This window comes from Helicoverpa zea, chromosome 27 (assembly GCF_022581195.2).
Source record: "Helicoverpa zea isolate HzStark_Cry1AcR chromosome 27, ilHelZeax1.1, whole genome shotgun sequence".
In the NCBI taxonomy this organism is placed as follows: domain Eukaryota; kingdom Metazoa; phylum Arthropoda; class Insecta; order Lepidoptera; family Noctuidae; genus Helicoverpa; species Helicoverpa zea.
The window spans coordinates 2,979,510-2,997,071 of NC_061478.1; the positions used below are offsets into that span (position 1 = coordinate 2,979,510).

Here is a 17,562-nt window from a genome sequence, read left to right on the forward strand (position 1 = left end):
GTTTTTTGTTTTATTTCTATGTTGGTACTTTGATAGATAGTTCTTTTCCCAAGGCATTCCTACACTAAGAAAAGTCTTAAATTTTTTATGAGTCATGAACAGAATCTTGTGTTCAAGTATCTGACACTTATTTCCAGTCTCCCTATAATATAATGAAGTACAAGTATAAGGGAGTACTGAGTACACAATAACAGTAAATAACACTCCATCTGATGCTGCACCGGTTGGTCCAATTAAATGCTCTAACTGCCGTTCCCTATATTTGTTTATATGTTGATTTGCTTACTAAAGATAGATATGACATAATCCTCATATAACCAATGTTGAACTGGTAGCGACATACAGTAAGCAAATATTGCAGAATATTGTCGACCCTTTTTTACTCTGCTCAAAAGACTAGTTCTCCGAACCAACAAACATTAAAAACTTGTTTTGTCGACTCGTCTAAAGTCGTCTGCCCGTATTTTTCTGGTCAAAGATTTTGATAAATCTAATAGAAAATCTTATTTAGTTTTAGTAAAATGGCATTTTTCATGATCTGAATTAGTTAAGTGATCTGGTTTTCTCAGTATTACGAGGAAGAAGCATCTCAGTATTACACAATGGTGGATCTTAGCGGTGGGTCGGAAGGCCCGTTAGAACATGCATTTTCTAACAGTGTTTTTATCATTCCTGGGATTATTGTCATCAGTTTATCAGGTAAGATGGACAATTAAGTATTACTGTATAAGAACTTTGTCCTAGTGATGAGGGAAACTCATTTTTTTTCAGTTTTGATGTGAAATTGTTCAGTACGTTTTTCAATAATTTCTTACGATATTTTCGCGCATTTTGTCACGTCAAATTTTATTCCGCTTAAATATTTTATGCTATTTGAATTTGTAAATAGGATACAATAAGTTAAGTAGTTAAGTAGTACCTATACAAGTAGTGTCATAAGATTTAAAAGATAAGAAAATGTCTGTTGTATGGGAGATTCCAACATTATTTTTTAATTTAAGTTTTGAGTATTTGTTGATATAGCGGCAAAAGAAATGCTTCATCTGAAAAATGAAATGTACCACTATCACAGTTAGAAATAAGATACATCCTGGTTACACAGCAGACACACAGCAAAGTCTTAGTAATAGGACCCGTCTTTACCCTTTAGGTTCAGAACTTTAACAAACTTATCGATACATATATAAAAAACTAAAAATATTGCACCGATGAGAATCAAGACTATTTCCTTGTAACATAGGCTATATTTTATCCTGGCATAGGCAGTCGCTCCCATGGGGAAACTGCACGGAAATAGCTTGTACATCATTCTTATTAAAATGCTAATAAACCAGCTAAGGCGATCTGTCTTTACTGTGTAAATACTCCAATATTACTATGGGAAACATAGTGTATTTATTAATAGTTGTAGAAACCATGCATTAACTGTTATGGCCCTGTGCCTATTTAAATGTCATAGTCAGAGTGTATAATCTGCCATAGTACATTATGGCTATATTCATTATCATAACAGGTTCAGTTATATAAAACCGTCAAAATGTTTAGCTACCCAGTTCAAAACTGCCCCATTTTATATCTAAGCATCAATTAAATATTTAATTCTGCTTAATAAGCAATTGTGGGACTATAACCACTGGTAGCTAAAAAGGATTGGTTCTTGACAGACATACACCCGTAGAGCTTGGTATGAGAATTATTTATTTATTTATTTTCCTCTCTTACAACTATCCTTACAGATTACATCTAATTCGATAGTATAACTTAATGCTATATAAACATAATATAACTACTGCAAAACAATTCCACTTAATAATACTACTGTTTTATAACTAACTAGCTTCCGCCAGCGGCTTCGCCCGCGTGGAGTGTTGATAAAAAGTAGCCTATGTGTTAATCCAGAGTATCAACTATCTACATACCAAATTTCAATCAAATCGGTCCAGCCATTTTTGCGTGATTGAATAACAAACATACATCCATACATTCTCACAAACTTTCACATTTATAATATAAGTAGGATAATACATACTGCGGCTCTCTCAAACTTGCTCAGTGAGCGTTTATTATTATTATGTGAGCTGCAGGTGTAACTGCTTGTATGCTGCTAATTATAAACCGATAGAAAATCAATACACACCAGAGGAGGACACCAGATTTAAATACCTTCTTAGACATGCGGTTGTATCTATCAAGTTCTACACTTCAGGATGGACTCCATCCTAAGGTTGTGCGGTAGATATAGCTCTTAGCAATAAGACTGCTCATGTCACCTACTTTAATTACTTCTAGTTTCAAGTATGTAAAAATTGCTGTACCAAATACAGTATATTGTATCTATTTTTTTAATAAGACATATTTTTACTTTACAATTTTGATGCTTGTGCATAGAACAATCATTTAAATAAATTAATCCTGAATTTGACATAACTACACATATAGATTATAAGTTAATATCTTATATTTCCTTAAATAATGTATCTATTATTAATTGTTCACTTGAATTAACAGTCTTAACACAGTACCCAGTAACATTGGAAATAATAATAAAACACTTGTGTACTCAATACTATATATTAAGTCATTCTTAATAATGATTAAAAGGCTCAATTCTTAAGCGGTAGCGAGAGTGATAGACATTTAAAGAGTTATTTTTTTTTTGCATATTCTGGAAATATTTTGAACCACTAATCCTAGGTTCTAGTTTGACAATTCTACTGATGTTATAACCGCGAAAGTTAACACTTTTAAGCTATGATTCTGAACGGATTTTAGAAAAACTTGGCAGTAATATGCATAGCTTACCTATTTATCAGAATAATATATACGGGCACTTTTTAGCCAGGCGCGGGACTTATTTCCTCGGGACGCGGTGATAACGCGTGCAGAAGCTAGGCTTTCAATTATTGTGCAAAATCACTGTACCTACACGAAGGCTGAATTACACGATTTAAGTAACTATAACGATAAATTTAAACCAAAGCAACCAGCTTATTATTTGCTGCCCATTGGTCAAAATTCAGCGATTTGAAATCTGAAAATGGTGCAATTCACCCCACCGTGAGTTACTACAGTCAACTGTGTCTCATCATTTAAATAAATCTCACAGCACAGCGTACCACGAAAAACAGCACGAACTTCTATTAAAATCGCAAAAAAAAAACTACAAAAACAGTTACAACCGAACAAAATACAGTATTTTACAAAAAAGTTATTAACAAAACAACGACTGAAAACCTTGTACGAAACGTAATAGCGAACAAAATTATTTATAATTATCACATCAAGCCGACCGTATCTGACACCGCTTATCGCAACGCCGATATCTCATAACTTACTTATAGATCGAGAGCTAGAGCACGCCAGACCTACGTTATTTTATAAAGGCTAAAAAACTTTGTGTGTGCATCTTTACGTTACGTAGACAAGACACAGCACAAGATGACAAGAGGCAGACAAGAAGAAGAACATCCTAGTGTGTTTAAAGGTTGGCTCATATCTTTTCTTCCGTGTAGGATGAATAATTGCTGTAATAGAAAAAGTGATCATTATTTATATAATCCCTACTATACCTGTCTGTCTGTCTGTTACGCTTTCACGTCTAAACCACTGAACTGATTTTAATAAAATTTGGTACAGAGATAGAGTTCACCTTGAAAAAGAGCATAGGATAGTTTTTATCCTGGACAGTAGAATTCTAAAAAAAAAAATCGAAAGGAGGATACAACTGTTAAAAAAAAAATTGTTAGGTAAAGTGTTTATTTTTATATTTTCGAAACCCACTGTCAGTCAAACTTCGTAATAGTCTATCGTTCATACATACACACAAAGTCTCAGCCTTTATAAAATAACCTACGTCTCGCGGCCGCTGGCTCTCGATCATGACATTTACAACGTGGAACCCACGTTGCGGTAGACATTTTTACGAAAATACTCTTCAAGAATGGACGGTTTTGACAAGGAAACCCTGGATAAACTCCAGCAATTAATGGACCAGACCACAGAACCTGGGAAAGGTCCGAATAGAAAGGCGATTATTGATATGCTGGATTCAGTGGAATTAGCTGATGATGTTAAGGAGAATTTGAAAGCAATGTTGACTGGGGATGTTCCAAAAGTGTTCGGTAGTTACGGAGGTGGCACTTTCCTGGCTATACTGTTTATTTTACTCGTTTTCGCTATGCTGAGTAAGTTTTTCTTTTTTTCATTTTTTTTTTGACGTTAAATTCAGTTTTTTTTTTCTTTAGTTGAGTGTCGATTTTATTTTTTTTGTTGTGATTTTCTAGGGAGGGACATAGTGTTAGAGAGATCCTATGTTAAAAATATTATTTTTTACTAATATTGATTTTATGATACTCGTGTTTCGTATTCCGGTTTTAATAATTACTTCTTAATTGACTTGTTCGTTACGACATTTCTGTATGTTTTGATCCGCCGGTGTGTGAACCAATCAAGTTAGTTAGAAATTCTGTCGCAAAACTGTAATTTATATATCCTGGTGGATATTCGTGGTAGTCAGAAGCCAAAAACTCTGATAAATAGTCATACTAAGAGGTATCTTGTTATCCAGTACCCCAGTTATTTGCTAATATAGGTCTTTGTCGGTTTTCGCCGTATCCCCAGTTAACTACTTTCTGCACATGGATAAAAAGTAGCCTGTATACCTATTATTATGATGATAAGCTATATTATTGCCAAGTTTTATCAAAATCCAAACTGTAGTGTTTGCTTGAAAGAGCAACAAACATGCACTCATTGGGCATATGTTATCTCCATAATGAACTATCCCAAAGATCATCATCATCATCAGCCTATCGCAGTCCACTGCTGGACATAGGCCTCTCCAAGTGCACGCCACTGAGATCGATTTTCCCAAAGATATTAATAATTTATTTAAAATTCCCAAAATACCTATATGTATAAAAAAATGGGACAATTATTTTGCTTAGTTTGTAACGTAAATATTTTTATTCCCAAGGAAATGATTTCGTAATTTTAAAGTAAAGTCGGCTTCACAACCACCTATTTTATAGATTCTTATCAGTTGTCGTCGGTATTATTAAATTCATATATGTAATTAGTTCTGAGTAAAATGGACTATGTATAACGTACATTTTAATTAAACTTTTACGTTTATATTATGAGTTATTTCTAGGTATTAAGCGAAGTTTAAGGCCACTAGGCCTATTTTCACCGATAACATACATAAAGATCGGTTTATGACGTTTTTGTGGTCGGTAAACTTGGGCTTTTGACTAGCTTCTCCTGAGATACGCACAACTTGTTTACCGTGAAAACTACTGTCTGCATTCGAAATAAAACTTATTACCATCTCCACCACAGAAATCTTATATTAGTCTCCTATCTCCATAATATTTTTTAAAGTGTTACAATCAGACTTGTGGTCTTATATTACTCCTAATTATATTACGCTAGCTAGACTGATTCCCATGGTTTAATATTTTCAGTAGCTTACATAATTTTAATCTCTTTTAAAATATTAATCATCACTTATATGTAAAAACAACTACCTACATGCATAGTTTCATTCGTTACCTCGACTAATACAAGTCAATATTTTATGTTTCAGTTAGTACCTACATAGTAATACATTTAGTAATTACATAAATACATTATATTAGGTACGTTTAAATATTATCATTTATATATCCACCGACTAAGTGTATCAAGTAAATAAGATAGCAATTGATAGTAAGCCGGTATTACGTATGTGATTGTTAACGATAGCCACTGTAAAAGGGGCTCGTGGCTCGTGTGAGTCTACGTTAAGTACTTAACGAGGTTGTTTTTTGGATGGGTGACCATTACGTAAAGATACTATGATCTTGGGCAGGTAGGAAGAGTAAAATGGTTCTGTTGCTATTCTCAAAAACCTATATTATTTCTAAGTGTATCTTGGACACCAATGACTGAGTGAAGGTGAAAGAAAGCATCTTGAGGAAATCTGGAGCTAACGTGTTGATTAACAATCATTCCTGAGAAGAGGCCGCAGCCCTGCAGTGGGACAGTAAAAAGCCTGATGATTAAGATGTCTGATATCAAGAAACTCCCATCAAATATCAGTTACAGTTACAGCTTTTTTATCGTCCCACTGCTGGGCACAGGCCTCCTCTCACACAGAGAAGGATTGAGCATTAATCACCACGCTTGCTCGATGCGGGTTGGTGATTTCAGACTAATAGTCCAGGTTTCCTCAAGATGTTTTCCTTCACCTTTTTATCAGCCATTGGTGTCTAAGATATACTTAGAAAGTACATACAAACTTAGAAAAGTTGCATTGGTACTTGCCTGACCTGAATTCGAACCCGCGCCCTCAAACTCGGAGGTTGGTTCTTTGCCCACTAGGCCGCCACGGCTGCCATCAAATATCATTAACTATTATAAATTATGAAAGTACACAAGCCATAATTATTTAATAACTATACAGATCTTTCGCCGCACATTCAATTAATAAACCAACAAATGATTTAACTCAATTGTTTGTTCCTAACTTACAATAGTTAACCAAAGGAAAAAAAACATTTGGGACTTATGATCCGCATTGGTTTAAAAAAAACATCGAGAATGAAATGACTAGCGGAGTTGTCATAACGGATTATCGCCTTAGAAAGCAGCGTGCCAAAATGCGGGTGTGCAGGGGACGAGGAACGATACTATTTTCATCCCTATACGCCTTATTTGGACCCGATTTTTTGTGATGCCAAGAACCAGAAATGCACTGAAAGCTGAAACTAAATGTTTAATCGGATGGCTTTCTCCAGTGGACGTCTTTCGGCGGAAATTATGACGACAGAACCACTGGTCAACAGTTTTTTTTTGCCAGGGACACGTAACGCATCTTTACTTGAAGATCAGTTGAGCCTGAATCGAAGTCCAGAACCAACGATGGCTTTGAATGGATTTATTGTCAAGAAGATTTTGTTGACGAGATGACTATCGTAGGACCCCGAGAAGGTGGCGTGGATGCTACGGAATCAAAGTGGCCAGTGTGTGTTGACCTATAGAAAAGTACGATGTCATTTCGTCTCAGTGTGCGTAGGCACGGCAAGTTCAGCCACTCGTTCAAGACTTCAAGTTAAAAAAAAAAACTGTTGTTTTAAGAAAAAACAGACGTTTAAATTGTTGATGAACGTGGCCTACCTCGTTTGGCAGATTACCGCCAATAAAAATAAAAAATCAAACAATATTTCCTTTAGCCACTTTTGAAATTCTGATAGCACATTATCTGCGCGAGATAAATAATTTTCCAATTACAAATCCACACGTATTTGGACTCCTGATAAGGCAGTCCTACCGATATGTTTACTAGTTTATCACTAGGTGCCAAGCGAAGTGGTAAGTTTAAATGCCTAAGCTATATTTTGTTACTCTGTGGCCCCCGTTTGTTTGGATAAGAAAAGATAAAAATAAGAGAAAAAAACTTTAAAAAATATCTGTTGATTGATATAGTTGAATTTAAAAAAGCGGTCTTTTTTACCGCTAGTCAGTAAACTAGATTGGCAAATTAATAAGATTTTAATTCAGAAAAAAAAACCAGGTGGGTGGTGACAAGCGCAGGTATAAAATAATGTTACTATAACAATAAATAAATCAACCATTATTTTTGTAAATATCTGTTAATGAATACCTAATTGAAATATTTCCTATTAAAAATTAAAAAGTTCTCTGGTAACAAAAGCAATAAAAAATTCGTCCCCATCTTTACTCAAAACCTTCCAAACCAAACCTTCAAAACCTTCTTTATTTATTTTGAGTGTTTGCCGATTTGTACTTATTTAGTTTTCAATAAAATATCACTGTATGAAATGAAGTGCGTTGGCATCAGATGATATCTGTTCAAATCTAGGTTGATTGCAACATAGCGATAGACATATTGTATAATACTGGTACCTATTCAGTTTAATTTGTACTATTTTGAAATACGTTTAATTCTCTTAATTAAAGGGTAATTACTTAATTAAGAGAAGTACTTGTACTTATCTACCCCTGCAGGTCCTGTAGTTATTTTATGTTCCCTTTTTATTTTGCACTAACGATTTTCACTCGCGTTCCGTAGAAACTATCTACTACCGGCACCAGGATAAAATATATAGCCTATTTTACTCGGGCATAGTCGAGTTCCCCAAAAGTGAAAGAATTTTTCAAATCGATTCAGCAATTTCAAGAAAAAAAGTCACTATAATATTAGCTAACATTATACATGCAAATGACCTAGATAAAGAAATCACTCAAAATACTAGATTTAATTGAATAATTTCGTTTTTGTTTTACTAGGGTAGTTTTGATGTGTATTGTAAAATCTATATGTAAATAAAGAGTTATATAACTATGAAAAATAAATCGAATGAAACCATATTATCTCGTCACGACTCGAACCTCAAACCTAGCGCTTCTCACCACCAGGCCGCATCGAATTCTCAAAATAAATACAACGACAGTATTTTTGGATGACATACATTATTAGGGCGCCACTGCACTCACGATGCATTTTCAATTCATACTCTCCCCACTGCACCTGCGAAAATAATCAGAGAAACTTCAAAAATCTATTCTTGCAAAACAGAAAATGGCTGACCAAGAACACTTAGATTTCCCGACAGAAGATGGACCATCTTTGGGCACGGTGATCAGCGAAAAGTTAACCGAGTCCATAGCAAATATGGATCTATTGAATACGCTACAAAAAATGGTAGCAGTAGAACCGGGTGATGAAGAATCGGAGGTCATAAGGGATAAGTTAAGAGGAGTTTTAGCTCAGTTCAAGGATATGACTGACGATGATAAGGCAGAGTTTGCTAAGAAGATTAAAGAAGGTCTTGCTAGTAAATTGAGTATGAGGCTCAAGAATAATGAGATGTTGGCTGGAGTTGAGGATGCGATCAGAGAAGCTGTGATGACTAAGCTTTATATGGTGGCTGCGGCTGCGTTCGTCATTCTAGTTTTAATTGGTATGTTTTTGGATTTTAAGAATTCTGTGTTTGATATTTGTAGTACTTTTTTGTACCTTTTACAACCTAGTATTTGGGCCCAAGTTTACCTACGACATAAACTACGTCTGTTTTCTTAAAGCCATGTATTCACTGAGAAACAATTGTTTATAAACACTGTTTCAGAAACAATATCTACACTAGAAACAAATAAGTTTGTTTCAGAAACATATAATTTTGTTTCTGTGAACGATGTGGTCGGCAGAGTTTCCGAAACATTGTTACTGTAAACATCTACGTGATGTTTCAGAAACTGTGTATCTGAAATATTGTTTCCCAGTGAATACATGGCTTTAAAACAGCTGTTTACTTTGAAAAATCATATTTCAGAGTTGTTTGAAGTAAACTGTTGTAGGGTATTTTTATTGTGTCTGTTTTGACAAAAAAAATACTCTTTTTGATTTTAAAAACTAATGGATCCTTTAATTTTTGGTTTTAGCTTCTGACTATGTTAAATATGTATCCTAATTCAATTCAATAGGAACTTTTACTTATATCTACCGACAGGCCTCAATGTGTATGGTCACTCGTCTAAAAGCATAGATTAACGTCTAATATCTATATTATTATTAATACACAGTAAGCGGAATATTATTTTGGAATAACCTATTTAGCACCTGTTTACAACTAGCGCACGGACTATCTTTATCTTTGATAAAAATCTTAATTAAGGTATTCATTAATATTTATTATCTATATAATATTAATTACGAAACTGATTTAATTTAAGTACGAATGAGGTTGGTTGTGTAAACAATAATTTGTTTCTAATCTTAAGAAGCTTAATTATTGTTGTGATCAATTTTATATTACTAGGTAGCCAGATTTTTAAGCCTAATATACACCTAACATGAACCTAAATGGCCTTACTATAAAAACTTAAACATCCTTTGAACACTTGTCTAAAAAAATGTGTCTGCAAAGGACCTTATTTCAACGTCATAATTTGTCATTTTTAGACAAGTGTTCAACAGCCGTTTAAGTTTTTGTGGTACGACGAAGGTTAGTCTTACATAAAAAAAAACGTTTTTTATACATAGGTACCTACCTTAAACTGTATTATAACACTGGATTAGTAGACATGGTACCTAAAACTTCCTATAGTATCACTAACTATTGGTGAAAACCGTATGAAAATCCGTTCTTGGGTCTATCGTGAACAGCAATAAGTCGATTTTTATTTCATTATTCAATTTACTTTCTTAATTTTATGTACTGAACAATTTCACGTCCAATATCAGAATGAATACAACTCGGAATTCATACCTATTACTTTGTGAATATTAAAATTACAAATCATTATAGCGGTACCCCAACCGCCTCGTTGCCGCTGCAAGTTCTAAGTCTGGAACTTAGAAGCTTCTCATAGTATCCCACTAATCTGAATCTTAAGCTATCTTCCATATCAAACGTTCAACCGCTAAAATATAGTCTTCCCCCATTGATGCCGAATAAGACTGGTTAGAAACAGCGACTCCCCGCAACCTCATTAAAAAATTATCTCTATCTCTATAATAATCTTCTTTTTTCTCATCTTTCTAGTATTCTTCGGCTACAAACTTTACAAATCGATAAAGGAAAAGGAAAAGAAACGCGAGGAAAAGAAAAAAGCTAAGCAGATGAAGAAAAAGAAATGATTTGACCCTAAGGAAAACTGGAGCGAGGCAACACTGAGTTGTGTATGGGGAATTATGTAAATATTTAGTAAATATTTTTTTTTGAAAATTCTTGCCAAATCGGTCTAATAATGAAGGAAATTTTATTTATTTTATGTAAGTACGGTAAAAATTTGCTCTTTTAGCTGTGCGTAGTACATTTTTTAATAAAAAAATCTATTAATAATTAATACCAATATCCAATGGTGTAAATTACAGTTTTTATCATTAGTATTTAATGATATATACTCTAAATTAAAAAAAAAATATGTTTAGTTAAATATTACTAAATAAACATTTTTTTTAAATAAGCCAAAAATTGAATTTAAGTACTTGAAATCAAAATACGTAATTTTCCAAACACAACTTTAAATCGACTGATTAAAAACTATTTAAGATTAAACTTTTTTTTATTTATTCCTGTTGTATTAGTGTTGACATAGATATTTTTTTGACTTTCTAATATTGTTTGCTGGCAACCCGGAGTACGCACAACAAATGAAAAATGTAATTTTACAAAAGTTGCTCAAAAATTGCACAATGTCTGACAACTACGGGTTTTAAGCAAAATACATTTGCATACATTTTTAAAGGAGATGGCCAAAAAAAAACCCAGAGTCGACAGGAACTTCATATGTATGATTGGATTCAGTATAATTTGTGGATTTTAAAAAGTATTTCAAAACATCTAAAAACCATGGGGTTCTCTTTTTATAACGTTTTTTCGATCAAGATTTTAGTTCACAAAAAAGTTTACTTTTACTGTTTGATGTTCGTTAGAAGTTGAATGCAGACTCGTGATTGGACCGTTTTACATTGCTAAGTCATTTGTTATATTTGACAATGTCACATGGCGCGATTTTCAAAGACAATTTCTCCAAAAACATTTCATAGCCAGTTGTGAAGGTTGCATGTAACTGCGAAACCTCTCCAAGTAGGTAAGGTCGGTGCTTAATCGTATCTGGAGTGGTTAAATACAAGACCTTTTAATCACCAGGCCAACTCTGAAACTATGGGGTTGTTACTAGTGGCTTGTATAATGTTAGTTTACTTTGCTTTTTTATGTCCCTTGATGTTAATAATCTTTAAATTCAACATAACCTATTTTTGCGATAATATGAAATAGCTCCTATACCCCATGGATTTCAGTCTGGATTTTTTGGCACCATCAAAGGTCTATCATAAAGAACCTATTGGTAACCATTTCATTGCTGTCGATTCTGGGTTTTTTTTCTATGAAAATTTGGCCATCTCCTTTATAAACGATAACTTGGTTTATAAAATAACTGAATAAATTACAATGTTACTATCAACTTTAGCGATATTGAAAAATTATGTAACAGTGAAATTAAATAATGTAATTTTTATTAAAAATGCATTTAAATATTGTTAACTTTAATAAATATAACTTTTACATTCCTAAACATTGAAATTCCTGTAGAAGTCGTTGTATTAAGTTTTACAACTTTGTTATATGAATGATTTGATTTTTTTATAATTTTATGTGTGCCGATTTTCTGTTGACAATACAGTTTATTTTTACATGACAAGCTTGTTTTATTATTACTTCTAAATAGAGCAAACATCCCAGTTATGTAGTCGCTCTGATCCAGAATTTACAATGTATGTAGCAACAATATATTGTGTGCAACTAAATTGCGTAGCAAGTGTAGTACTTGCTGACAGACGGACGGACGGACAGAGGAGCGAAAACAATAAGGTTATATCATATCATATCATTTATTGCATTCCGTAATGTACATTTGGTGGAAAATATAAAATAATAGAGGTAGGCACAATTTTATGGACCCTGATGGGCACAGCAAAATAGTTAGAAGAGAGGAAGGCGTGTAATGTAATATAGTAGTATGTAGTATATTATTTGAGTATTTATTTATATTATAATATTACGTATATTTTTGTGTAGTATAACTTCGTTTTATAGTTAATTTTCTTTATTATGTTGCTTTTTTATTTAATTTTAGGTTATTTCTTTATCGGTAATATCGTCACCTTTATGGTAAACTTACGAAACTGCAAAAAACAAATTTTACAGGGGAGCGTTTTGAAACTTTAGATTGATGATATTTATTTTGAAGAAAGGGATGTGATAAATTCTTCGATAAATTTCAGTTTCAACATCCGCCTGTTTTTCTTTACCATGAACAGATTATACATATATAACAGGCATCACAAATAAATGCACATTCGTTACTTTACACCTTCATACACGAGAGTTCAAAGGTATTATATTACGCTTTAGCAAACTTACGAAAGTGGTAGTTTCGTAATTTCATAAGAAAACTATGGAATAAATATTTTGGTAAACTTACGAAAGTGCCACTTTCGTGAGTTTTCTAAAGCGTAATATAATACATTTGAACTTTAATGTATGAAGGTGTAAAGTAATGAAAATGCATTTATTTGTTGTTCTTGTAGTACTTATAAGAATAATATATTCCCGATATTATAATTATACTTATTATTCTTTAAAAGACGTGATTTATCTCATAAGATAAAATAATAGTAATAACACGTTTCAGGAACGTTTTTTTTTTTTGGGGAAATCATCAAATGGGGGCCGCTGTAGGTTAGCAGCGTGAGGGAGTGTCAAACTCTTAAGCTTTGGTTTCCTAGGAAAGCGGTGCCGTCATATAGCGGCCGTAATACAGCGGTGAATGACGTCACTAGAACGTTGTCTATGTAAACGAAATGGGGCGGTTTCATAGAGAGCGGTAACGTACACCGTAACTTCAAAAAGCGGTGCCGCCATTTGCATGACGGCCGTCTTGACGGTGTCAGATTGTTTGGTGAACGTTTTATTGAAAGCGGTGAAGCCTTTTTAATCCGTATTTGTGTTTTTTTTTTCGGAACAACGTAAAAAATGAGTTCCAACTCTTGGAGCAGCGAGGACGACGAAATTTTAATAGATTTCGTTCGTAACCACGAAGCAATAAATAATATAAAAAGTAAAGATTATAGAAAAAGTCAATTAAAACAAAATTGGTGTGAAATTTGAGAAATATTAAATAAAACAGGTTAGTAAGTATAATACAACTAAAAAAAAGTTTATGACGGTGTGTTAAAACGGCCGTGGAACTTTCCACATGTCATCACCGTAAAGACGACCGTCTATTTGCGCCCGTAATATTACGGCCGCTATATGACGGCACCGCTTTCCTAGGAAACCCAAGCTTTACTGACTAAAACCCATAATGTTCCTTCTTAAGCCCTTTACATACCAGGGCCGCGGTAACTCTTTCGAACAATCCCCGGCAGGCCTTGGCTCTAGTGGGCACCGCTGGGGTTTTGCTGACGCCAGAGTAACATTATCGCAGATTCTCGACGAGAATAATACCCTGAAGATTATTTACTATTAGGTTTAAGGAGTCTTCGGTTAACCCTAGACTGACTGATTCGAGTTTAAAGTATGAGTACCGTGAATAAAAAATCTATACTGGAATGTTACGAGAAATAACGTCTATAGTATTTTTTGAACTGACCGTCTACGATCACCCCCCTACCGCCCCCTGCTACACCGTGGAGACTTACTGATTGAAACCCATTATGTTCCTTCTAATTGTGAATCAGGGCCGCAGTAACTTTTTCGGACAATCCCGCAGCTCCGGCAGGGTTTGGCAATGGTTGGCCCAAGGTGGTTGTCTCCAAGGAGACAGAGGGAAGATGAGCCACCCAAAACTATAGGGCCGTGTGGGAATGGTATGCTATCGTCTCCTTCTGCGAATCATTTATGCTAGAGGCGGTGGAACAACTAGTAGCTCGCGCCTCTCATCCCAGCCGCTGTGGTGGACGTGGAAGATACCACGGGAGTCGGATTTTGAGACGACCCCTGGCCACCGTAAGCGTGGGTCTGTAGGTGGTGAGTTTCGAGTCGCTCATCGTCCCTCAGCCTCCTTGGAGACAACAGGCCCTTGTCGGCGGCGAGCGTTGTTCATTGCCCTCCTCAGAGAGTCAGCAAAACCAGGAGTGGGGCCAACCATAGCCAAAACCTGCCGAGGTATGGGATTGTCCGAAAGAGTAACCGCTGGTTTGGGTATACGGGCTTAAATCAGTAAGAGCTTCACGGTGTAGCAGGGGTGGTAATCGCAGATGTTCGGTCAGTTAAAAAAAAACCGTCGACATTATTTCCCGTAACATTCACTTCGATTCGATTACTAGAATTTCTTAAATTTCGATTTTTATTCACGGCACTCACACTTTAACCTCAAATTTCAGTCTGGGGGTTAAATGAAGACGTTCCTTATAATAGTAAAAAATCTTCAGGATATTATTCTCGTCGAGAATCTGCGATATTTTTACTCTGAAATAAAATAGTTTTAATGCAAAATGATTGTAGGTACTTTTTTAGCTATAGGATTTTAGAACTTAAGATATTTGCATGACTAAATTATAAGTCGAATATAGTGAGACCATATTTTTTTATTGTATCGACCATCATATTGTACCTATATTCTGGCAAATAAATACATTTCATTTCATTTCTGGCGTCAGCAAAACCCCAGCGGGGCCCTCCAGGGCCAAGGCCTGCCGGGGCTGCGAGATTGTTCGAAAGAGTTACCGCGGCCCTTGGATATAAAGGGCTTAAGAAGGAACATGATGGGTCTTAGTCAGTAAGAGTCTGATACTGGATCACGCTGCTAACCTACAGCGGGGAAATGAACCCCTCATTTGATGATTTCCCATCAAAGAAAAAAAAGGAAAGCGTTTTTGCCCCTCAGGTCGGGCAGGAGTTACTTGAAGGCAGCGCCTGCCTTCTCCAGTTTAGGGCCGTAATGTGCTGTTCAAATATTTGTATTGATTTTTTTGTATTTTCAAAGTCCAATAGCAACCTGGGGGTTAACTGTTAGACGATTCTTCGAGAATCTACTATTTTTTTACTCTGGCCGGCACTTTTATTTTTGGGTACAAAATGTTCGAGACTTGAATGATCTCCTTTACGAAAATGCCCAATTCGTAAGTTTGCTATGGGATATTATAGACTCTTTTAAAAAAACTCTCAATGCGGACTTACGAAAGTGCCCGATTTAGAAGTTTACTATGGAATATTTGACAATCTTTGTCAAACAAGGTACCAATGTAAATTAACGAAACTGCTCGATTCGTAAGTTTGCTATGGGTCGCTAGATCAATTCAATATGTGTGCTATGATCTCAATTCACGAATATGACAGATTCGTAGGTTGACCGTGGTGCATTTTTTGGACATCACGTTTTCAACTACGCCAAAACAACTGATATAAGTTTCATAAGTTTAATATGGGTGTATCAACAAAAAAGTTAGATTCGCACTCATGGGCGTAGCCAGCTTTGGGCTCAGGGTGGGGCAGCAGTCAACCTATCCCCCAGGGGAGGGCGGGGGCCCTCCTATTTTTTGTATCTTGAGCCGCAAACTTGTTAATCTCTTAATTTGAGAGGTTTATATTTTCAGGTACAGAAAATAAACAATCACACAGAGGACAAAGCCAAAAGTAGGGGCACATAGTTTCTAAATACGCGAGCGAAGCGAGCGCGAAATTTTTATCGGACTTAAACCAAATATTACGTAAAATTTAGCCCAAACGTACTTAACTTTTTGTTTGTTGACAAATGCAAAAATAAGGGCATATAGTTTCTGAATACGCGAGCGTAGCGAGCGTGAAATTTTTATCGGACTTAAACCAAATAAATATTACGTAAAATTTTGCCCAAACGTACTTAACTTTTTGTTTCTTGACAAATACAAAAATAATATGGTTTCTGAATACGCGAGCGAAGCGAGCGCGAAATTTTAATTATTTTTGTAGTAGTTTTTGGTTCCAAAACCAAACCAAAAACCAAAAACTACGTAAAATGTCGCCCAAATATACATTTTCATGAATGGGGGGACTAGGTACGACACACCCGATTTACGTCCATATGAAAACCTCGCTCGCATAGATAAGTCGATAAAAATAAAGTTAGATAACGTATACTTAGCTACGTCGCGCAGCTAAGCTTCGCGGACCACTTGGAATGCCTCCAGGGACCACCGGTTAAGAACCACTGTGCTAAACGATCGTTCTATTGTACAGGTCGTACATGGCTGGGCAAGCAAAATAGCGAGCGCGGTTTTTACATCTCCATCAATGCGTTATTTTTTGGATTAGATGGACGGCTCGGCTCGCTACGCCACATAGCAACTATTCTTTTAGGGAATACGGCTCGCTTTCAAATGACGCGCGCACCGCACACGTTCTGGAACTCGAGCGTGCATTTTAGTTAGTTAGAGTTAGTAAAAAAAACATTGTTTAATCAGACACCTTATAGGTCAGAGCCAGGGCCCAGGGTGGGGCAAGTGCCCCAGCTTGCCCCAGTGTGGCTACGCCCATGTTCGCACTATAACATTTCTGTAACCGTTAGAGATATGTAGGACAACATAATGGTGGTGTTTTTTATTAAATGTCAAATTTACAAAAACTGCAGATTCGTAAGTTTGCCATAGAGGTGACGGTATCCTCGTTGATTGAATAGTATGTTTTTTTTATTAAAATTTGTTTTAGGATGTTCATGAACTTTGTGTCACATGTTGTTGGGCAATTTATTATATATTTTGATGCACATCACGTAGGGGCTGTTGGAGTGTAGTGTCATGTTGGAGGTAGGTAGCATCAGCATATTTTTGTGTTGTGTCTCAGTGATCTATTGGTGTTTGTCTCCGCGTTTGGTAAAGAAGGGTCACGTTTTACCCTTCGGGTACGGAACCCTAAAAAATCGTAGCGAAATTGCCAATAATTGAAGAACAATATGAAATTTTCAAATAGGTCTATTACAAAAAAAAATGTATCCTCTATTTATATTATGTAAGCATGAACGGACAGTCCTAAAGTCGTCCTAGGAGACAGGGAAAGAAATAAACTTCAAAAA

At 35.3% G+C, this 17,562-nt stretch overlaps 1 protein-coding gene across 1 annotated transcript; it reads left to right on the plus strand.

Annotated features, from left to right (window-relative positions):
- The first annotated feature begins 7,209 nt into the window (after nt 1–7,209).
- Nucleotides 7,210–11,063, plus strand: LOC124643465. Its single transcript, XM_047182456.1, has 3 exons — nt 7,210–7,353; nt 8,582–8,966; nt 10,548–11,063. The coding sequence occupies exons 2-3, from the start codon at nt 8,585–8,587 to the stop codon at nt 10,640–10,642; spliced, it is 477 nt and encodes a 158-aa protein (XP_047038412.1). The 5' UTR covers nt 7,210–7,353; nt 8,582–8,584; the 3' UTR covers nt 10,643–11,063.
- The last annotated feature ends 6,499 nt before the right edge of the window (nt 11,064–17,562 follow it).

Bases quoted from the DNA above. Each gene is read 5' to 3' on its own strand.
- LOC124643465 (XM_047182456.1), top strand. From the start codon at position 8,585: ATGGCTGACCAAGAACACTTAGATTTCCCGACAGAAGATGGACCATCT. The intron at 8,967-10,547 runs GTATGTTTTTGG...TCATCTTTCTAG, and splicing joins CGTCATTCTAGTTTTAATTG to TATTCTTCGGCTACAAACTT.